Raw genomic sequence first — 24,540 nt, 5'->3', positions numbered from 1 at the left:
TTCAGGCTGAGAGAGGTGATGATAGCAGTACGAAAGAGATGGAAAAGTAATAAATACATTAAGGTAGTGGACAGTGGTCGTGGTATAGAAAAAGCGAAAATGACAATGGCAGTCTGGAAGAAAGAAATGGACACAGTGACAGTGGAACCTAGATGGCAGTCACAGAACAGTGCTAGAAAAAGAGTGAATGAATCAGTGTCAGTGCGAGAGGAATAAAGAGAAGGAGAAAGTGGATGCGAATGACAATAACAACTAGGATGAGAGAGATAGTGATAGTGAGAGTGAGAAGAGACAGCAGCAATGGAAAGAAATTAATGAGGTAGTAGCAGTAAGAGACAGCAAGTGGGAGACAGTGACAGTCAGAGGATACAGAATTTGTTGGAAAGACCGAAGGAGACTGCGAGTCTCTCAAATTCTTACTGTCCCCTGTCCCACAGGCAAAGAGATAATGACTATGAGTTGGGCTAAATGTGAGTGAGAATGGGTATGTGGGAGTGGATGAGTTGGAGCAACTTACAGTGATAGGCTAATGGGTGTTACCGAATTATAGTTATGGGAGCTTGTGTTATTGAGGATTGAGTTGCATTTTAAAAGGGACACGAGTATGTTTGCATGACAGAATTTTTGAGAAAAATTTTAAGTTGCTGAAGAAGGTAGAATGAGGCAGCTTTTTGTCAAAGTCGTTTAATAAAAAGGAACATATTCGTCTTTATTGTGGGGGAGGATATTTCAGTTTGTCTCTATTAAAGCGCAGGCATGGATAGCGTTCCGGTAGCTGCGCCTCTTTGCTATCTGTGGGTGGACGACGTTGAAACCATCATCAGTACGTTTATTATCCCCCAGGTGGCAGGTGCACTAATTTTTTTTCTTCCGGCAGCGTGTCGACGGCCGGACGAGTTTTATGGCGTAGGAGAAACAGATTATACACACAAACCCTCCTCGTGCGTCAATCTGTCTGTTAGTGAAAACAGTATCAAAATCTCTACAGGAGTTCGTAAAATTGCCCTTCGCATAAAGGCAGAAAAATACGGCGTGGTACTTACAGTAACGTTATAGCTTCTCATTAATTCATTAAATGTTAAATTGTAAATTAATTTTTTATAGAATTAAATAGTAAACCCTAAATGCTGCGTCAAAGGTTTTAATTCCAAATTTGCTCTAAAACGTTATTCGTGCGGATTAATTACCACTTCATCTCCCTTGACGTGGCCCGCAACACAGATTCATCCCAGGACTCTATAGATATTACACACGGGCCTGCGTGTCACCACGTGCGCCAGTAAGCTAGCACGCAGTCCGAGGACTTCCCCAGCAGGAAGCTGGCTGCGTTCTGCTGTGTAGCTGGACCTTGTCCGCGGTGCGCAGATAAATGCGTTGTGCCGCTGAGAAAGGTGCCATTGCGCGCGTGTGAGCACCGTTTGACGGTGGGGAGCGCTAGTGCCCGCCTAATGTATGCAAACTGGCGGGCGGGCCCGCGACTATGGCACCGCCAACGACACTTCCTGTTCGGCGCGGGGCGCGTAACGTAAACAAAAAGGCGTGTTTCGGTTACGTCAGAGAGCAGTATACGGTACCGTGGGAAGGGCGGACGTGTTGCGGAGTTCCGCCAGGAGAGCTGCAGGCCGCTGCATCGCCCTCTCTAGGAAAGCACTGGCTATCTCCGCTGTGCATCTTCCTCTTCTTTCTCTGCTGTGTCTCTACGGAATCGGCATTATTATATGGGTTTTGGCAGTTTTAGTGACTTGTGTAGACGGATGCCCTTACTGACGCCAGTGCTCTCTCCGAGACGGTATTTGTGTTCCTCAACTGTGTGTATCAAATGATCAATTGTGAGAATGTTTTCCCAATGTCTGCGTAGTGAGTCCCGTTTTCATCTAATTGTATGCGGCAACCCACCTAAACATCACATCCAGGCCGGCTGGCTCATAGGCCCTCGTCGATAATCCAAGAGCTGGATTCGAACCCGGCACGCTCGACTCCCCGATTCCCAGAGGCGACGCTTCAACACCCTCGGCTACCTGGGCGTGTTCCCTGCGCTGTACGTCCACTGGTGCACATTTAGTAGGGTTCTCATGTCGTGTAAGCACACCCGTTAAAGACTGGTCGACTCCAGGAGACATCACGCTAACACCGTTTGATAACGTCACCAGCCCTGACAATGGCCTCAGTTTGGCGATCAAGACGGTGACAAGTTTCTTGAAATACGCCATCACGCTAATCATTGACGATTAGATACCGTACGTCTATCAAACTGCGAAAAGGAGTGCTGCGTTCCTAGGGCTGCCAGTTTTTTTCAGCTGGGTTAAGATCGGCCAGTCGAGATCCAACAGAGAGCCTTAGAGTTTCTCAAACAAACTACTGCCCGATTCATGTCACGCAAACACATCTCCTCTAACCCCCCCCCCCCCCCCCCCCCCCACCCACACACAAAAAGCCATTTCCGATCTGCAGTACACGTTCTACACAGGATGTGTTAAACACCTCAGTGGCCTGTTGGTGCACTAACGCCTTGCATCATTTGAAAAGAAATGAAGTCAAAACTCGTCGGACCCACTACAGCTCTCTCTTAGGATGATACGCTGAAGCCGCGCGGGATTAGCCGAGCGGTCTGAGGCGCTGCAGTCATGGACTGTGCGGCTGATCCCGGCGGAGGCTCGAGTCCTCCCTCGGACATGGGTGTGTCTGCTTGTCCTTCGGATATTTTAGGTTAAGTAGTGTGTAAGCTTAGGGACTGATGACCTTAGCAGTTAAGTCCCATAAGATTTCACACACATTTCAACATTTTTGATACGCTGAAAACAATGAAAAACCTAAATACACAAGGCAAGGCCGGGATTAGAACGTATGACCTTCCGATTCCTGGGCCTACATTTGACAAATACGCCACCTCTTTTTGTAATTGGGTTCATAATGGGGCTTCATCTTTTATTCGGACACTAATTAGCTCGTGTAAAAAACACAAATCGTGTGCCTAGTTTTGTTATAAAATAAAACTGCTTCTACTCCTGCTAACGGTCGCCTGAAACTCCAGCCAATCAACTTCTACGACACGGTGGTTTGCAGCGCATGTTTGCAGTTGGAGAAACTTGAAGTATTTCTACAAATTCCTGCACGCTAATGTGATAGGCGGACATTGAAGCACGAAAGTTCAGAAAATGAAACTTCCTACGATACTAAAATCTGTAATCGGAAGGGAACTAGGACCAAGACGTTTCCGTTTCAATGGCAGCGCTTTCCCAAAGGAGAAAATTCAGAGTTTATGTATACCAGTAATTTGCTAATATACTACGTCAGAACGTTGTCATCGAAAATGGGAAGTCCAATTTCGATTGATACTGCTGCATAAAGCGCAAACTTTACAGCCACATAGAAGATTCTTCCTGTTTCTCTTTGGAAAAAGGAAAAAGAAACACAGTATTTCGTAACCTAAACGACACGATGTAGTGGATGATATAGTGTACCGTTATTCCGGAGATGCGGACATCAAGTCCCTGATGTCCTGTGTCCCATTGTTATGTTGATACGTGTTGTTTCACTAAACTACTTTCGATAACTTAAATAGTGACACGACCGATTTCCTCGCCCTCCCTCACTGTAATTGAGCTAGCGCGTCATCACTGATGACCTCTATTTTGCCTTCAAGCTATGTTCAATTTTCATAATCATCAATTTAACAGTAAGGCTGACCAGAAGTTATAAGTCGACACAATTTTAAGCCGACGTTGCTATTTGAAACAATCCCTTCACAGGCAGGAAGAATTTCTCCATGGGAAACGACATGACAAATCTGTGTGTGTTTGTCCGCGTCGCAGAATAAATCTGTTGCTTCGTCAATAGAGCTGTGTCATTTACAGCGCGCATGGAACGCCGAGAGAATACTGAGATACAGCGATATACGAAACGGACACTCACCGCCCATAAACAAAGCTAACAAGAAAGCAACATTCGAGGCCTACAAATTTATTGGCTAGTACAAAGAAACAAGGAAATAAATTTTGGATGGTACGACTTCCCTCGCGCTGTCTCTATTATTACGGGTTCCTAGATATCTCGCTCCCCGCGCGCCTAGCGCTTGCATTGTAGTGCCGCGTGCAAATGAACGGCGAACACTTCCCCGCAGAAAGTTCCCGCAGTATCGCGCGGCAAAATCGCCCAGGCCCGCGCTGGGAACTTCATTTGCGCCCGCCGTACTCGCTCGTAAATCTGGCGGGCATCGCTGTAGTTCGGTCAATTACGTACGGGGAGCGCGGCGCCGTGTCGCCAGCGCACCATAGGCTACAAGGGCCGCGCTGGAAAGTACCGTCGTCACCGATAGCTGAGGCCAGCTCACGCCAACGGCTAGAAGCGTTTTCTGCTCCTTTCTGGCTTAAGTACGCGTCGTTAGTGGGAGCACACGAGGAACCCATACATACTGTAAGTAGGATGTTTAGGTTTTTTTATTGGTAACGCCAACGCCACTTAGCGCTCTGTATGAAAATCACTGGCTGTGCCGTGTGCAGTCTGTGGCTGGTTTGCATTGTTGTCTGCCATTGTAGTGTTGGGCAGCGGCAGCTGGATCCTAACAGCGCGTAGCGTTGCGCAGTTGGAGGTGAGCCGCCAGCAGTGGTGGACGTGGGGAGAGAGATGGCGGAGTTTTGAAATTTGTAAGAATTGGTGTCATGAACTGATATATATATATTATGACTATTAAGGTAAATACATTGTTTGTTCTGTATTAAAATCTTTCATTTGCTAACTATGCCTATCAGTAGTTAGTGCCTTCAGTAGTTTGAATCTTTTATTTAGCTGGCAGTAGTGGCGCTCGCTGTATTGCAGTAGCTTGAGTAACGAAGATATTTGTGAGGTAAGTGATTTGTGAAACGTATGGGTTAATGTTAGTCAGGGCCATTCTTTCGTAGGGATTTTTGGAAGTCAGATTGCGTTGCGCTAAAAAATATTGTGTGTCAGTTTAAGCACAGTAATTCATTAATTGTTACAAGGGGACGTTTCAATACTCCTATTATGATAATGGATGTATCTATTTATTTCCTTGTATATATGAAGGGCTTATTTCAATAGTGGTACAAGTCCATTACCTCCACTTTTCTGTCTATAATGCTTCTGACATTAATGGCCTAGTAGATAGTGTCGGAAGTTCAATGCGGCTTTTCGCGGATGATGCTGTAGTATACAGAGAAATTGCAGCATTAGAAAATTGCAGCTAAATGCAGGAAGATCTGCAGCAGATAGGCACTTGGTGCAGGGAGTGGCAACTGACCCTAAACATAGACAAATGTGGTGTATTGCGAATACATAGTAAGAAGGATCCTTTATTGTATGATTATCTGATAGCGGAACAAACACTGGTAGCAGTTGCTTCTGTAAAATATCTGGGCGTATGCATGCGGAACGATTTGAAGTGGAATGATCATATAAAATTAATTGTTGGTAAGGCGGGTAACAGGTTGAGATTCATTGGGAGCGTCCTTAGAAAATGTAGTCCATCAACAAAGGAGGTGGCTTACAAAACACTCATTCGACCTATACTTGAGTATTGCTCATCAGTGTGGGATCCGTAACAGGTCGGGTTGACAGAGGAGATAGAGAAGATCCAAAGAAGAGCGGCTCGTTTCGTCACAGGGTTATTTGGTAAGCGTGATAACGTTACGAAGATGTTTAGCAAACTCATGTGGCAGATTCTGCAAGAGAGGCGCTCTGCACAGCGGTGTAGCTTGCTGTCCAGGTTTCGAGACGGTGCGTTTCTGGATGAGGTATCGAATATATTGCTTCCTCTTACTTATACCTCCCGAGGAGATCACGAATCTAAAATTAGAGAGATTCGAGCGCGCACGGAGGCTTTTCGGCAGTCGTTCTTCCCGCGAATCATAAGCGACTTGGAACAGGAAAGGGAAGTCATAACAGTGGCACGTAAAGTGCCCTCCGCCACCCACCGTTGGGGGGCTTGTGGAGCATAAATGTAGATGTAGATGTAGAATGATCCAAACAAACAGAAAGAAAGGTTCATCTCTAGCAAGAAGCTATATGCTTGAATATTTCTGGTATCTCAACTGCAGATTTTTCAGCGCTCATTTAACTGTCGGACTCTGTAGCTCAGAACGAACAAAAATGGACTTGTACCATTATTTAAATAAGCCTTCATATGTTCCCCGTCTTCTTCCAAACCACGGGACCGATTTCAACCAAACTCGGAACACATACACCTTACTGTGAAGCAGCAATCGGTGTTGGGGTAAGAACTACCCTCCTTACGTAGTTCACGGGATATGACGTCATATAAAACCAAATGTGTGAAAAACTGCAGCATAGTGCATGATGTTTAAATTTATTGTTTCATTGCTGCTTAGTCCATTCACAATTAATTTCGAAGAGAGTATCCACATACGCCACCAAATGCATCTGCAAAATTTTATCATGGCACCACTCGTAGTTCAGGAGATATGACGTCATAAACATTGAGATGGCTGAAAAACTGCCATATTGTTCATGACGTTTAAATTTATTACTTCTTTTCTACTACCTCTATTCACAACACATTTTTCATACACTATCCACATACATCGCTGAATGTAGCTACAAAATTATGTCATTCTCTGACATATACACTCCTGCAAATTGAAATAAGAACACCGTGAATTCATTGTCCCAGGAAGGGGAAACTTTATTGACACATTCCTGGGGTCAGATACATCACATGATCACACTGACAGAACCACAGACACATAGACACAGGCAACAGAGCATGCACAATGTCGGCACTAGTACAGTGTATATCCACCTTTCGCAGCAATGCACGCTGCTATTCTCCCATGGAGACGATCGTAGAGATGCTGGATGTAGTCCTGTGGAACGGCTTGCCATGCCATTTCCACCTGGCGCCTCAGTTGGACCAGCGTTCGTGCTGGACGTGCAGACCGCGTGAGACGACGCTTCATCCAGTCCCAAACATGCTCAATGGGGGACAGATCCGGAGACCTTGCTGGTCAGGGTAGTTGACTTACACCTTCTAGAGCACGTTGGGTGGCACGGGATACATGCGGACGTGCATTGTCCTGTTGGAACAGCAAGTTCCCTTGCCGGTCTAGGAATGGTAGAACGATGGGTTCGATGACGGTTTGGATGTACCGTGCACTATTCAGTGTCCCCTCGACGATCACCAGAGGTGTACGGCCAGTGTAGGAGATCGCTCCCCACACCATGATGCAGGGTGTTGGCCCTGTGTGCCTCGGTCGTATGCAGTCCTGATTGTGGCGCTCACCTGCACGGCACCAAACACGCATACGACCATCATTGGCACCAAGGCAGAAGCGACTCTCATCGCTGAAGACGACACGTCTCCATTCGTCCCTCCATTCACGCCTGTCGCGACACCACTGGAGGCGGGCTGCACGATGTTGGGGCGTGAGCGGAAGACGGCCTAACGGTGTGCGGGACCGTAGCCCAGCTTCATGGAGACGGTTGCGAATGGTCCTCGCCGATACCCCAGGAGCAACAGTGTCCCTAATTTGCTGGGAAGTGGCGGTGCGGTCCCCTACGGCACTGCGTAGGATCCTACGGTCTTGGCGTGCATCCGTGCGTCGCTGCGGTCCGGTCCCAGGTCGACGGGCACGTGCACCTTCCGCCGACCACTGGCGACAACATCGATGTACTGTGGAGACCTCACGCCCCACGTGTTGAGCAATTCGGCGGTACGTCCACCCGGCCTCCCGCATGCCCACTATACCCCCTCGCTCAAAGTCCGTCAACTGCACATACGGTTCACGTCCACGCTGTCGCGGCATGCTACCAGTGTTAAAGACTGCGATGGAGCTCCGTATGCCACGGAAAACTGGCTGACACTGACGGCGGCGGTGCACAAATGCTGCGCAGCTAGCGCCATTCGACGGCCAACACCGCGGTTCCTGGTGTGTCCGCTGTGCCGTGCGTGTGATCATTGCTTGTACAGTCCTCTCGCAGTGTCCGGAGCAAGTATGGTGGGTCTGACACACCGGTGTCAATGTGTTCTTTTTTCCTTTTCCAGGATAGTACATATAGAGAAACGATGTTATCAACATTGAAATGCATGTAAAACTGCCACATCATGAATAACGTTTAAATTTATTACTTCTTTCGCACTCACTGTTTTCACAACACATTTTTCAGACAGTATCCACATATACCGCTGAATTTAGCTACAAATTTATATATCATTGTATGACACATAGATCAAGATGTATGATACCATAAACACTGAGATGCCCAAAAAACTGCTTCATTGTAAATGACGTTTAAATTTATTACTTCTCTGCTACTAATTCTATCCGCAACACATTCTGCAGAGTATCGACATATGCCGATGAATTAACTTACACAAATAAACCATTCTACAACACATACTTAAAGAAGTATGACGTCATAAGAACTGAGATGTGTGAAAAAAATGCCACATCGTGTATGAAGTTTTAATTCATTTATTCTTCACTATTAAGACGCTCCTTCAGGTGAGTCAACTTAAGGAAATCCCTGTCAGCTGGCAGCGCTGTTTACAGATTTCAACTGCGAATTGGAAACGGCTGCAGGCGAAACTAATAACCGTCTATAGAGCCACGAAGAGGCGTACAAAACGTCGTGATGTAGAAACATGAAGCAGCTGCGCCTAGCATACAGAAGCTGTTGAGAATATTGCACATATAGACTTGTACCTTATGCATATTTCTTTTAACGAATGTTTCATAACTTCAAAGATGTTTTCAAGAGTACATGGAAACGAAATTTTTCTGATATCATGCTGCGAACGCAGTCCATTTCTTTCTGTTTTTCGTTCCCAATAGAAAATTGGCCAGATGAATATCGGGGCAATGCCAGACTTGTTAGCTACTGTGAATTTTAGGAAGATATCCGAACCACCTTCACTTCGCAGATGGACTGCGCTTTTTGCCTCTAGTGCAGATCAGGGGAAAGGAAACGGTTGCTGTTTCTAAAGGTGCGATCAGATTGGCCATAGTTTATGGCAGCATTTGGCGGCAAGGGCGTTGTCGACATAAGCTACAATGTAGCTGCACTAGACAGGCAATTTTGCAGCACGACTGGGCAATATTGCTGATGTTGCACGGTGTTTCAGGTAGGTGTCGACGTATTGCGAGATTTTGCTGTTGTTGTCTGCTAAGGATGCAGAATATTATGTACTGGAGGGCTATATCTATCTCTGCCCTTTTACGTAAATGTTTCCCTCTCGCTCTCACATTTGTTTCCTACTTCTCTCACCGAAAGCTTTGAAGTCACGTGGCTAAGCAAAAGCAATATAGTTTTGCTTTTGTTCCCAAATTTGCAAGCGTGCATACGTGGTGGTCAGAAACAGTCTGAAAAGCTTGTAAGGATGATGTAGTGTAGGTTGAGCTAAGAAATAATCACTAAGAAAGAAATTCGATACGTTACGTCACTTCCGAGTTAATTAGCATTGAAGTTAGGCTATCAGGCCGTTACGAGCGCAAATACAAGTGGCCCGCCAGATACAATTAGTGTCATCTGTTCTCTTAGTGTATGTGACAGCGCTCGAGACTGCTCAGCCTTTGGATCGGGTTCGATCCTTTCTACAATCCCATGTCCAATTTTTGTAGCGCTCCCTCTTTCGGTTTTAGGAAACCAATCGAAGAACGCTTTTGGCCCTCTGACGGGCAGCTTCAACTAGCGAGCGCAACGGCCTGATTAATTAATTTAAGTGCTAACTAACTCGGAAACTGCGCAACGTATTGAATTTTTTGTTAACAATTATTTCTGAGCACAAGATACCTCACAACACCCTTACAAGCTTATCGGACTGTATCTGGCCTCGTTGTAAAGCAACATGTGTTGTTTGTTATGTAGAGTAATGCACAAGTGAACAAATGAAGGAACTATGCATTCTATAAATGCGATTCATCTACGACCATAGCTATGATACGTCGAAAGTTAAGCATAGAAATATCGCAACCTGAAAAAATGATTTGCAAGCAGTTGGCGAATTACGCTTGGTAAGTCATTTAAAAAAATTCCGAAATCTTCAAACCTGCTCCAAATGGGAAGCAATGTCTCGGCCAGCGCATCAGTTCGTTTATTAACTAAGAAGTTATTTTTCTTATTTACATGGTGCACCTGAACAGGTGTGTATTGTTATTTGGAGAGGAGGTGAAGAATGAAGACCTGTAGATGGCCCGGCTTGTCATTAGTATCCGAGAATATTGCATATTTTGTCATATTTGACGTTACCGATTTTGGCTTTTGATATTTGCTGTAAAAAAGTGCTAAAGAAGTTCTTCAGTCACGAAGAGGACGGCACAAAAGCCAGGAGAAGGTGACAGTAGTAACACTTTCTGTCGAAACGCCATATATTTTGCGTAATCTGAACCGCCTACAGCGAGCGAAAAAAAGCAATGGGAACACAGATTTCCTAAGAATACTACACAATAAATATTTTTCGTGTGTTCTGTTGGTGCACAATGGGATGGTGTTGGTGATGTTAAGTATCTCCCACTCCGCAGTCAGTATGGTATTGGGCTCACAAAAACAGAAACAAATATGTAGATATTCTATGCGTGATTGGCCTCCGTAAATATAACTGTACTGAGGAGCCCTCTTATTGAAATTTGTTATATTGGCAGAACACTAGAATTGATTGCAACAGGACACGCCTGCCAACATTAGAGCTGATTAATCGTTCATGATAGTGACGAAAGGCACCTGTTCTCTTGACCTGCATTTTCTCATTGTCAGTTATTTACGCACCAACCTTCTACGGCTCAAATGGCCGATATCAAATTTGCAAAGACTATAATCGTTTCTCCTTGACCGACGCAGCATCGCAGGGTCATATTTATGCAGGAACTATCGGTCTGACCTCGACGGAATCGCTCCTAATGGTACAGGACAGCGGTTCGGTGAACCTTCCCGACCTCATCCCGTGATTTATCGCACTATTTCACAAAAATTGCGTGATGTTCTTCTACAATTTACAAACACGCAAGGCGAGCTGTAGAAAGGCAAAATTGAAAAGGGAAACGGTTAGTGAAATCAATGAGGGCCAACAGGTGTGTATCAGCACGGAAGCTTGCGTGGCTGGAATAGCCGTCCATTAGGATGGCAGGAGTCCAGAGCTGGCTGAGGTTGATTATGCAAACGAGGCTGGCACGCTCCCCACCGCTTTGGAAAGACGGCCGGGTTATACGACCGGTGCAGCGACAGGGGGCGCCTTCCGTCTTTCGGTGGCGCTCATCCTCGGCGGAAGGGCGATATGAATTCTTGAAGACTTTATTTTTGTCCAGGTGGGCAGTATTACACATTGCTGTCAGAGTGAAACAATACGAGTCGTTTTCCGAATGAGTGGTCCCACAAAATGTAGAACTTTCAGTTGTTTAATGTCTACCTCTACATTCAGAAAGCTGTTTGACGGAAGGTTCTGTATGTACCTCCCTTCCATTCTCGTTCCAGCCGCGAATGGCTCGCGGGAAGAATAATTGGCAGTAATATTCCGTTTGACGTAGACTCTCTCAAACTTTATGTGCATAACCTTTCCTAGGAGGAACGAATACATTGGTTGACTCTTCTAGGAAATCTCGATCATGGATATTTAGCAATAAACCATACCGTGAATGTTAATGCCCCTATTGTAACGTCTGTCACTGAAGTTCCCTCCTGACTCATTCCATCCTTACTGAACTAAATTGTGACTAAACGAGCATTCCTCTTTGGCTTTCACTGCTTCGTTTGTCAGTCCATTCTCTTGCAGATTCCATACTTATGAGCATTGTTTAAGACTCGGTAGAGCAAAAATTTTGTAAACTATATCTTTCGTGTGTGGACTACACTTCCTGACAATCTCAGTCTGGCGTTTGCCCTTCTAAAGACTGGATTCATGTGATCGTCCCACTTTAAATCACTCCGTACCCATACTCTCAGATACTTAAAAGGCGTGGTACTTCTAATGATTGTTCAGCAATCGTGATGTTACAGCATGGAGCACATGTGGCCATGCTTATTTGGGTTGTATGAGAAGACAGAGAAAACGTTACTGGAAATATTTCTCAGCCGCTCTTGTGACTGGAGCATCTAGACGGTCCGGCATCTCAGTCTCCATTGTCTAAACACAGGGGACGAGTAAAGAAGTTTCGAGACTTCACAATAAATTGCTTTGAGTAAACTTCTACTAGTCAATATCCATTAAATTTTCTGGCTTTCTTCGAACTGTTACTGAATTAATACGGCTATCTTTTTGAGACGGGGAGGGAGAAAGCATTTGCCATCCCGTGATTCTTGCTGGGTACACTCTTGGATATATCTCCAAATGGTTCAAATGGCTCTAAGCTGCCGCGCAGAATTAGCCGAGCGGTCTAAGACGCTGCAGTCATGGGCTGTTCGGCTGGTCCCGGTGGAGGTTCGAGTCCTCCCTCGGGCATGGATGTGTGTGTGTTTGTCCTTAGGATAATTTAGGTTAAGTAGTGTGTAATTTTAGGTAGAATGACGTTAGCAGTCAAGTCCCATAAGATTTCACACACATTTGAACATTTGGCTCTAAGCATTGTGGGACTTAACATCTGAGGTAATCAGTCAGTTATACTTAGAACTACTTAAACCTAACTAACCTAAGAACATCACACACATCCATGCCCGAGGCAGGATTTGAACCTGCGACCGTAGCAGCAGCGTGAGTCTGGACTGAAGCGCCTAGATCCGCTCGGCCACAGCGGCCGGCGATATATCTCCAGCTGCACGACAGGTACACACATGTTGTTCTATACACCAAGTCTGGATTGAATAACCGCAATATTGTTTCTATTTTGTAATTTTCTTGATAAGGCATAGGCTAAGCAACAATGCGCTCAGTTGCAGTGATGTGTAACGCGAGGAGTAAAGGGCATCGTTGCCTCTCTCTGCAGGTTTACGAGGAAGAAGCGGCAATGGACGAGGAAGATGAAGACGTGGAGAGCGACGAGGACTTGCAGGACTCGTTGGATGGCGACGACGACGGCGGGTCCGGGGCAGACGACGACGACTCTGACGAGTCCGACGAGGAGTACGCGGACGACGACTACCTGGAGTACACGCTGCCCGCGCCCGTGGGGGCGGCCGCCGCCGAGACTCCAGACCAGCGGCTGCGCGACAAGTACGCCGACGTGCTGGCCGGCATGGCCAGCAAGCTGCAGGAGGCCAAGCGGGTGAGTGCTGCGTGAGGCTGGTGGCTGCCACAGGGAGTGGCGTCTTCCTTCTTACTACGTTCATTCTCCTTACGGCGTGTGGACCACTGGGAATATCTACAGGGTCTTTCACAATTCACATTACATTTCTCCAGAGGTTGCAAAGGGCACTTAGTAGATACAGTTTCGCATAGAAACCCAACTCAGGAAACGGTCCGTTGCCGTATTACAAGGAAAAAAAGAGCTAATCAATCGCGCGCTAGATGTTTCTTAAGCAGTTCGCCTGTTATTGTAGGCTACCCACATTTATGGATGGCACGATGAAGCGATGTCATGTGATGTCCTCTGTTTCGATATGCCTTGTTTTCAAGCTTTCTAGTGATGCGTCTGTTGATATTGCGGTGACTAGTATTGCACTAGTGGCAACGGCCTTGCCGCATTGGATACACCGGTTCCCGTCAGATCACCAAAGTTAAGCGCTGTCGGGCGCAGCCGGCGCTTGGAAGGGTGACCATCCGGGCCGCCATGCACTGTTTCCATTTCTCGGGGTGCACTCAGCCTCGTGATGCCAATTGAGGAGCTACTCGACCGAATAGTAGCGGCTCCGGTCACAGACAACCATTATAACGACGGGGAGAGCGGTGTGCTGACCACACGCCCCTCCTATCCGCATCCTCAGCTGAGGATGACACGGCGGTCGGATGGTCCCGATGGCCCACTTGTGGCCTGAAGGTGGAGTGCTAATAGTACTGCTGTAACAGGATGCCTGAATACACGTTCGCAGAGTACACCGATAGGCTGTTAATTTACGGTGAAACTCGCCGTAACAGAAAAGAAGTTTAACGTCTGTACCACGAGCACTTTCCAAGTCTGTGCCTCCATCGCATCCCATGTTTGCCATAGTGGAATAGCGGCTGCGGTAAAGTGGGAAATTCACAACCGATAGAACAAACTGTGGGGTTCCCAGAAGGCGGAAGAGGAAGTGGTTCATCAATTTGAAGGGAAACGACTACTCGAGCCGTTGCACGTGACTTACAGGTGTCTCGTATGTCTGTCTAGTGTGTTCTGCATAAACAGCAACTCAACCCTTACCACCCTCAGAATGTAGACGCCATGATCCCGGCGGATTTTGTGCCACATCTCAGTTTCTGTAATTGGTTTTCACACCGATTTGTGGATTTCCCTTAGTTTCCAAGGCGAATTTTATTCATTTAAGGAAGGGCATTTTAAGAGGGAAGATGTTTCGAACGCTCGAACATTTACGATGAAGAAGATCCCAGAGCCACGTTTACATGAACATTTCAGCACACCCTCGGCATCAGTGTATGGGCATACCTGCGATGGTGGTGTGACTGGGTCGTACACCCTTCCCCCTCACCTAAAAGTGGCAAGTACTTGATACTCCTGCAAGAAGTGCTGGCGTAGTTTTTGGAAGATGTTGTTCCATAGGACATTTGGCACGAATTGTAGATCCAGCACGATAGCGTGGCAGTACATTTTGCAGTTCGCGTCCGAAACCATCTGAGCGTAGTCTACGGGGACAGGTGGATCCCTCGAGGCGAGCCATATGCTTGGCCACCAAGATTCCCGAATTTAACCTCTTTGGGTTTTTTCTCATGTGGGCCACATGAAGTATCTTGTCCACAAGATCTCCGTCCAGTAGGAGTAACATCAAGTGGCACAGATTATTGCTGCAGAAAAACTGAGTTGCCGTACACCACGCACACTGGGAAGAGTTTATGCGCAGCTACTGTGTACACCGAATTTGGCAGTCGTCATATCGAACAGCTGTTGCAATGTCACGCTAAATAGGAGTGAAATCTGTATGTTCCTCGTAATATGGTAACGAACCGTTTCCAGACAAGTAAAATTTGATCTACTAACTTCTAGAAGTATGTAACACGAATTTGAAACACCCTGTATATTTAGAGGGACGTGTTGTCGTTGTTGTGATTTTCAGTCCGAAGACTGGCTTGATGCAGTTCTCCATGATAGTCTGTCCTGTGCAATAAGCTTCATCTCTGCATAAGTACTGCAACCTACATATATTTGAAGTCACTTATTGTAGTCAAGACTTGGTTCCCTCTATAACTTTTATCCTCTCCGTGCTTCCTCCATTAGCAGATGAGCCCTATCAACCGGTCCCTTCTTTTAGCCCATTGCCATACAATTTCTTTACTAAATTTTTCGCACTGCTTATACTTATTTTTGACAATTTTGGATGCTCTCAATAACAACATACTAAATGCTTTTTCACAATAGTTATTTTATTCTGTATGGAAATTATACTATGAGACAGAGTCAAAAATAGTTTGAGTAAGCCAGATCTTAAAACAATACTCTACATGTAGAAAAACTTTGCACTGATCACACTGAACGCAGAATTCTCTTCGTTTTCCTCTATCGTAACATACTCTCCACCTTGTAGTAGGGATTGTATTTTTGTCTCTTTGAGGTATTTTTGTGAGAAAAAACCCTACTTTTTTCCTTGGAGTCGTACTGAGTTTTCTCCTTGATTTTCTCCTTCATCATGTACTTGCATTTCTGTTGGGTTTTTACCTAAGGACCTGCAGATATTAGCATCTGTGTTACCTTCATTGTTCCAAACATTATCTCAGTTCCACCCGTCAGTAATTGTCCGCAACCTTGCTTTTCTTAAATCGCCTTCAGGGTTATGTATATACCGTAATCCTCTTCATAACCACTAATAGCATAGTCACTAGAGGCAAATCGTGTAAAATCGCTGTTTTCATCACCAAAATCACTTTCTTCGAGCAGCTGGCGTGTTCTTTGAGCTTCAGTCAACAAAGTCCGCTCACCAGATTCACTGGCTTCTTTCAACACATACAGCTTCTGCCATCTATTGACAATGAGTGTGAACTCATGTCAGGAGGACAGGTGAAGCAGAGCCCCGCTAAAGAGATCCGTTACGTGTCGGCTATATGGCGACAGAATATCCATCGCTGTACGTTAATACACACGAGTATGACGATGAGTTAGTCGAGATGTGCTATAAAACTCTTTCCTCTCTGATTCGATTCAGTACCTCCTCATTAGTAACACTATCTGCCCATCCAGTCTTCTGTAACATCACATTTCAGAAGCTTCTATTCTCCTGTTGTCTGAATTGTTTGTCGCTGACATTTCACTTCCGTACACGGCTATACGCCAGACGAACACATTCAGAGAAATCTTCTGATGCTGAAATGTACAGTCTTGATCATTTTGAGCTACAGAACTGACTCTTGTCAATAACAAATAGGAACCACCGCAGATTTGTTGGCACGTTCATTACGTCGCGACCTGTTTCGTTCAAAAAAAAAAAAAAAAAAAAAAAAAAAAAAAAAAAAAAAAAAAAAAAAACACCGTCGGATACGCTGCCAACAGTCTTCATAAGGAATCCTCACAGACTCTACACACCACACCGTGTTTCATATCATACACTCGCTGCTCGCCGTGCTTCTACCAGGCGGTATTCTTATGATGCTCCAGAGTTTGCTATTCATGAACCACATGCTTGAGCAAGAGAGGGCATATTTATGGTGAGAGCTAGACAGGACTGTAAGGATAGAGGTAGACCTTAAAAACAGGGAAAATAATTGTAGCTGATCAATGGGCCATTGCCAGACTACGGGTCTTAAGGTCTATGGTTCGATCACGACACGGTCAAACGATTTATTCCGCCACCTGCCACCTCTCTCACATCATAAAGAGATTTGATAATGTGAAAAATGTCAAACTGTACAGTGTGGTTCGGAGTCCAAGTTCAGCTGTAGGACCTCGACTCTCCCCCCCGCCCCCCCTCCCCCCCGCCTGTAACTATCGGTAAATTGGCATAGGTCGGAGGAAGGCAACGGCACACCAATCTCCAATGATACCACGCGTAGTAAAGCACTGTGCTGTACAAATCAAATTTCGGGTTCATGACAGTTTCACTTTACTCACTTGGCATCATAGTTTATTTTTCTGTAATTCGTAGACAAAATTCTCTACATCTTACTAAATCAGCTGATTTCGGCCTCTGTTACTATTTTCAAATGTGCTATAGACGGTCAAAACAAAATATTATTATTGATATTTTATAAACCATGAGCGAAATATTTACATACTACTTGTGCTCCCTCTTACGTACCCTCATCGCTCGGGCATAATACCCGGCTGCACGTTGTAGATAAAATACTTTGGAGGTGATCTTAATTTTTGTAACTCGATAGACTATTTTTCAGTGAGTTTTGTTACATGAGTGTAAATGAGGATGTACAAAAATGGAAAGTGTTTTCTGGCCGCGGTGACTATGTGCGCAGTCAGAGAACTGCTCACGTCGACAGCAGACGAAGCAGGCACGTCCGCCGTTTGTCAGCCAGCTGCGCTTGCTACGTGCGCAGTCAGCCTGCGGTCTGCGGGCAGGAAGCGGCAGCGGTCTCCCTCAGCTGCCGCAGCTGCAGACGCGACAGGGTCGAAGTGCACAGTGAATCATGTGAGGCAGCATCAACAGAGTAAAGATTAAAACGAGAAATACAGGCCGCCGTCACGTGGACGGATTCTTTTGTTCTCCAAGAATGGAACCGATTGTCTGCAGGCATACCTCGGAGTGAAAAAAGAAATCATATTCATTGAAAACAATTACTATGAAAGGCAATTTTTGCTACATTTCTATCTACAACATTTTCTGGAATAATTTCTACACGCACCCTGTTTTTATTTGCGGTTTCAACCCTTCAATGTGTCATCATCAGTACACTGCAATTAAAAATGCGAAACAAACGCTATTAATTGGAATAAAATTGAATTTTCATAATTTACAGCCACGTGCATTAGAGTACTACCGTTATAGATTATACTGTGCTTAAATATAAAGCAACAATCACACTCAACTAGTACTTTGAACTGAGCGTGGACAAATCTTAGGTCTTGAAACATTACGCTCTGTACGATAAATGAAAATATTATGGATGTTAGTCGGATTATAAATGAAAATCTAAAAATAAAATTATCGTGTGCATCGTCAGTCTTACACTTTTAAGATAGTAGCTTGTGATGAAATTGATTTCTCAGCGACCCATTACAAGATTTTGAAATGGCACATAGTTTAAAGCCGGCCGCTTTGGCCGAGCGGTTCTAGGCGCTTCAGTCTGGAACTGCGACACCGCTACGGTCAGGGATGTGTGTGATGTCCTTAGGTTAATTAGATTTAAATAGTTCTAAGTTCGGCCGGCCGCGGTGGCCGCGTGGTTCTAGGCGGTGCAGTCCGGAACCGTGGGACTGCTACGGTCGCAGGTTCGAATCCTGCCTCGGGCTTGGATGTTTGTGATGTCCTTGGGTTAGTTAGGTTTAAGTAGTTCTAAGTTCTAGGGGACTGATGACCTAAGATGTTAAGTCCCATAGTGCTCAGAGCCATTTGTACCATAGTTTAAATGCGAACTCCCCTGATCTCTAAGCACTATGGGACTTAACATCTGCGGTCATCAGTCCCCTAGACTTAGAATTACTTAAACCTAACTAACCTAAGGACATCACATACATCCATGTCCGAGGCAGGATTAGAACCTGCGACGGTAGCAGCAGCGCGGTCCCGGACTGAAGCGCCTAGAATTTCTCGGTCACAGCGGCCGGCGCAGTATTAATGTTCCACAGTAACTTTTATTTAATACTTCGTTATGAACCCGTCATTTCAAATAGCTTCAAGATATCCCCATATTAACAAAAAAAAAAAATGGCAACTCAACCTCTGAGATTATCAGTCACCAATAACTTAGAACTAATTAAACCTAACTAACCTAAGGACATAACACACATCCATGCCCGAGGTAGGATTCGAACCTGCGACCGTAGCGGTCGCTCGGTTCAAGACTGTAGCGCCAGAACCGCACGGCCACTCCGGCCGGCCCATATTTGCAGGTTCTATGTACATTCTTAAGTAAGAAGTAACGCACATAGCAAGAAGTGTGGGATATTTCTGGTAAAGTAAGTGATAAAACGTAGCAAGATTGTGAAATCGAGTAATATTAACTGCATACATTTTCTAAACCTGAAGACCGAGGGATAAAATGACTCTGCCTACTTTCCACGGAGAATCATTGTAAAACTCCGACGATCTACTGTACAAATGTTACTGCGTCTGTTGCAAAGTTATTACAGCAATGTAAGCAAAAACCAAAAAAGGAAGTGATTGGTTGCCGTCTCAGCCACGTAGACACGACGTCCGCACACAGAAATTCTTTGGTTACAGGTTCATACGGAAATACAATGTCACGAGAGAAGGTAACGATGCTTTACTAACGAAGGTCTTCTGGCTACCACGACAAATAAATATGTAACGCGGGGTGCGCAAATCACATTATGTGTTAGTGGTTTGAGTGGGTGAAAGAACACATTAATCTTTCGTCCAGGACTGCCATATGTTTGACAAAGCTGGTACGGCGTCTGGCTCCACATACACTGTGGTCCTCCTTCTTTGTTGTAATCAAGGATTTGTTTCCTACAGTCAAGTGCCGGAAAGCGAGCCGTAGACCGTTCTGGTATTTTCACAGGGAAAGGAGACGAAGCTGGAAAAGAATATAATGTGTCAATAATATTTCCAGTTTTGAGGCATTGGTACAAAAAAACGTTCTAAACTATGCATAGAAGTTGTCTTTTAATTAAATTTTTCGTATTGCCATCTGAATGACAGTTTATTCCTATTGCAATATTTTGATGTTTTGTACCGCCATCATGAGGAAACCTCGCATTATGACGAAGATTTTGGCACTGAATTTCACCGAAAACTCTGGTAAATGCGTAGAGCACTACAGGTAAATTTAGTTGTTTTGATGCCAGTAAAAAGAAGAGGTTACATAATTGCTTTCAGCTGATGGACGACCACGTCCAGATGATAGCTCCTATTGCAACTGGTACTGTGAAGTATATAGTGAGACCTAACCAATAACAGGTGCGTAGGAAATAGAAAGTTGTCAAGGCACTCAAATTGTGCCCAATTACCATCATGATAGATAGCCACCGCAAGAGTCCTATGGTGGGTGTCTACCATACTGGTAATGCTTTTGGCATATTTTGAGCGCCTTTACAATTTTCAGTCTGCTGTGCACCTGTTATTAGTTGGGTTTCACAACGGGCTTTGATATAGTCACGTATTTGATCTTAGTTAAATAATCACAGTTACACTGAAATAATCCATTTTGTTTTATTTATAAGTTTAATGTTAATAGTTTCATCTCTAGAAGTGGAGATACTTCGCAGATCCACTTTAGTCCAACAAAATTTCACTGCAACACATATTTATCTTTGTACCTGATGATGACGTAACAACCGAAATATGGTCCATATAACAAGTAATAAATATTGTAGAATATTACACCAGTGTTGTGTCTGCTTCATTCACGAAGTATTGTTTATATTGGTATTGATATCGGAATATGCGAGTAAGACGCAAAAAGCAAATTTAGCTATTTCATAATTTATTCCAGCTGCCTGAACAAAGTTATAGTTCGTTTATTGGAAGTGCCAATTAGGAAAAGGTCACAGGGTATGAATCAATTTCAGCCGAAATCGTCATTGACAAGTGAAGTTAAGTTTCATTATTCCGTTACAAGAAGCCTTTGTGCAACTAGTAAGATCTGACATTATCAGTTAAGCACACAAGGAGTGCGTAGTAATTCACTACCAGTAAAGTGCTCACCCCCGAATCTTGAAAGAAACGAATCCCATGTATAAAACAGCTCTCAACGTTTGGGTACTTTACAATTGAGTTAATAAGTTAAATATTTGACGTTAAGCACGTAAGTGAGAAAACTGAGATTTTTCCTAAATATGGAATTGTGCACCAAAAGTTTTGGGTCGAGAACGGGGTAAGGAAGAGAGCACACCTGCTGTTTCTCCTTTTTGTGCATTGTGATTCACAATTTTTATCTTAGTTATATAATATTTCATCGCATTTACACTAAAGTAATCCTTCTTGTTTTATTCCTAAATACATTATTAACTTTTTTCATCTCTAGAAATGGAAATACTCCGTAGATTCACTAATGTAAAATATTTGACCTGCAAAATTTCACTCCACCACATACTTGCCTTTATACACTATTGGTCATTAAAATTGCTACACCAAGAAAAAATGCAGATAATAAACGAGTATTCATTGGACAAATATATTATACTAGACCTGGCATGTGATTACATTTTCACGCAATTTGGGTGCATAGATCCTGAGAAATCAGAATCCAGAACAACCACCTCTGGCCATAATAACGGCCTTGATACGCCTGGGCATTGACTCAAACAGAGCTTGGATGGCGGGTACAACACGATATCACAGTTCATAAAGAGTAGTGACTGGCGTATTGTGAAGAGCCAGTTGCTCGGTCACCTTTGACCAGACGTTTTCTATTGGTGAGAGATCTGGAGAATGTTCTGGCCAGGGCAGCAGTCGAACATTTTCTGTATCCAGAAAGGCCCGTATAGGAACTGCAACATGCGGTCGTGCATTATCCTGCTGAAATGTAGGGTTTCGCAGGGATCGAATGAAGGGTAGAGCCATGGGTCGTACCACATCTGAAATGTAACGTCCACTGTTCAAAGTGCCGTCAATGCGAACAAGAGGTGACCGAGACGTCTAACCAATGCCACCCCATACCATCGCGACGGGTGATACGCCAGTACGGCGATGACGAATAAACGCTTCCAACGTGCGTTCACCGCGATGCCACCAAATACGGATGCGACCATTATGATGCTGTAAAAATATCGTGGATTCATCCGAAAAAATGACGTTTTGCCATTCATGCAACGAGGTTCGTCGTCGAGAACACCATCGCAGGCGCTCCTGTCTGTGATGCAGCGCCAAGGGTAACCGTAGCCATGGTCTCCGAGCTGATAGTCCATGCTGCTGCAAACGTCGTCGAACTGCTCGTGCAAATGGTTATTCTCTTGCAAACGTCCCCATCTGTTGACTCAGGGATCGAGACGTGGCTGCACGATCCGTTACAGCCTTGCGGATAAGATGCCTGTCATATCGACTGCTAGTGATACGAGGCCGTTGGGATCCAGCACGGCGTTCCGTATTACCCTCCTGAAGCCACCGATTCCATTGGATCTCGACCAACGCGAGCAGCAATGTCGCGATACGATAAACCGCAATGGCGATAGGCTACAATCCGACCTTTAACAAAGTCGGAAACGTGATGGTACGCATTTCTCCTCCTTACACGAGTCATCACAACAACGTTTCACCAGGCAACGTCGATCAACTGCTGTTTTTATATAAGAAATCGGTTGGAAACTTTCCTTGTGTCAGCACGTTGTAGGTGTCGCCACCGCGTCAACCTTGTGTGAATGCTCTGAAAAGCTAATCATTTGCATATCACAGCATCTTCTTCCTGTCGGTTAAGTTTCTCGTCTGTAGCACGTCATCTTCGTGATGTAGCAATTTTAATGGCCAGTAGTGTACCTGATGATGGCGTAACTGCCGAAAACTGATTCGTGTAGCAAATAATAAATACTATAGAATATTGCGCCAGTGTTGTGTGGGTTTCATTTATAACGCATAAAATGTTCTACCAGGAATCAATGAAATAAACGGTACTAATAAAAGCGCCGCTGTGTTGCAGGCAGAAGGCAACAAAGCAAGCAACCTCAGCAGCAGCAGTCAGGAAGACAGCAGCAGTAGCAGCAGCAGCAGCAGCAGCAGTGGCAGTAGCGGAGGACGAAGCCGTCGCGAGATCTCGTCCGCCTCCGAGTCCGGAGTGCCGGTGATCGATGAGAGCTACGGCGCTCCGCTGCCCAGGGCGCACAACGCCAGCTCGCTTCGGCTCTACGAGACGCTGGTCGGCGGCGGCGGACCCACGCTGCCCCCGACAGACAGCCCCATCAAGAAGCATCACAGGTAGGTCCGCGGGCCTTCAGCGCCGTGCAGACGAGGCGCGCGTCAGCTCTGCGCAAAACCCCAGAAGAGGCGGGGCCGGGCCTAGGGTAGGCTTCGTCGCACTCTCTGAGTTGACCGTGCCTCGTAGGCAACTCGACTACAGTATTTTTACACACGTACATGTTTGGTGGGCTGTTTCCGTCTCCTTAAAATACAAATGAAATAACAATGTAACCAGCCACTAAAATATCACTTTTTTTAAGTCTTCGACGCGTTCCGGAGTCTTCGTGTCATCATCAGGTGGTAGTTACAGTACTTAGCTCAGATACATAGCTCCTCGGAAACCAACGATGTCAAAATATCGAAAATATATTTTTCAGTTGCATAATGCCATTAAATCACGCATGCAGCCGCGCAAGTAAAATTTCTTCCACTGATATTTCGGCCGTGTATCGACCAGCCATCTTCAGAGTGAGGTGTAAGTCTTGCGACTTACTCTGTAGATGGCCGGACGATATGCTGCCGAAATATCAGTGGAAGAAATTTTATTTGCGCGGCTGCGTTCCCGAAGTTTAATGAACTATTCATTACGAGCCGAAAAGTTGAAAATGCACAGTGCGAAGCAATGTGTGCTGTTTACAACTTTACCTCAGATCAAAAAGTGTTCAAATGTGTGTGAATTCCTAAGGGACCAAACTACTGAGTTCATCGGTCCCTAGACTTACACACTACTTAAATTAACTTGTGCTAAGAGCAACACACACACCCATGCCCGAGGGAGGACTCGAACCTCCGGTGCGAGGGGGCGCGCAGGCCGCGACGTGACGCCTTTAACCATGCGGCCACTCCGTGCGGCACCTGAGATCTTACAAGCATTTTGTAACCCCCCGACATACAGACACATTACACCACAAGACGAAAAACGACGGAGGCATAATAAGTGGTTATATCGCAAGAGGAAAACACATCAAGTTTTCTGCAAGAGATACTGTGCTTGTAACATCTCTGATAAAGTTTGTAAACGAAAGGGCACAATAAAGATGCATTGGACTACACGTATGCCGCAGCAGTTCCAAAATATTTTTTCTTATTAAACAGTCAATAACATTGTGCAATAAAAGCGATAAACTTAAACAATTCTAGACATCTGGACGTCGTTGCTTTAAGAGGAGCAATGTGCCTGAGCTAAAAATTGAAACTGCCATTTGATGAAGGAGCAAAGCCTTCGCAACGCGTCGAAAATAAAGAGTTAATTTTTAATGATTGGTTATGTTTGTATTTATATTTTTACTACAATATGCTGAGGATGGCAATCAATGAAGTCAGCACGGCACAATATAGCGAAGTTAGGCACTGTTGCGCGTGGACGGGACTTGGATGGGTGACCATCTGGGCCGCCACGCGATGTTGCCATTTTTTTGGGTGCACTCAGTCTCGTGTTGCCAATTGAGGAGCTACTAAACCGAATAGTAGCGGCTCCGATCAAAGAAAACCATCATAACGACCGGGAGAGCGGTGTGCTGACCACACGCCCCTCCTATC

At 45.1% G+C, this 24,540-nt stretch overlaps 1 protein-coding gene across 1 annotated transcript in view; it reads left to right on the top strand.

Moving 5' to 3' along the window:
* LOC126272961 (uncharacterized) overlaps nt 1–24,540 on the top strand; it is a 359,782-nt gene that overhangs the window by 284,382 nt on the left and 50,860 nt on the right. The window contains exons 2-3 of the mRNA XM_049976286.1: nt 12,885–13,163; nt 22,745–23,019. Coding sequence (XP_049832243.1) covers nt 12,885–13,163; nt 22,745–23,019 — 554 coding nt within the window. The remainder of the gene's footprint in view (nt 1–12,884; nt 13,164–22,744; nt 23,020–24,540) is intronic.

This window comes from Schistocerca gregaria, chromosome 1 (assembly GCF_023897955.1).
Source record: "Schistocerca gregaria isolate iqSchGreg1 chromosome 1, iqSchGreg1.2, whole genome shotgun sequence".
Lineage (NCBI taxonomy): Eukaryota > Metazoa > Arthropoda > Insecta > Orthoptera > Acrididae > Schistocerca > Schistocerca gregaria.
Note: the sequence above shows the minus strand (reverse complement) of the source record. Positions and strands in the feature narration are given on the sequence as shown.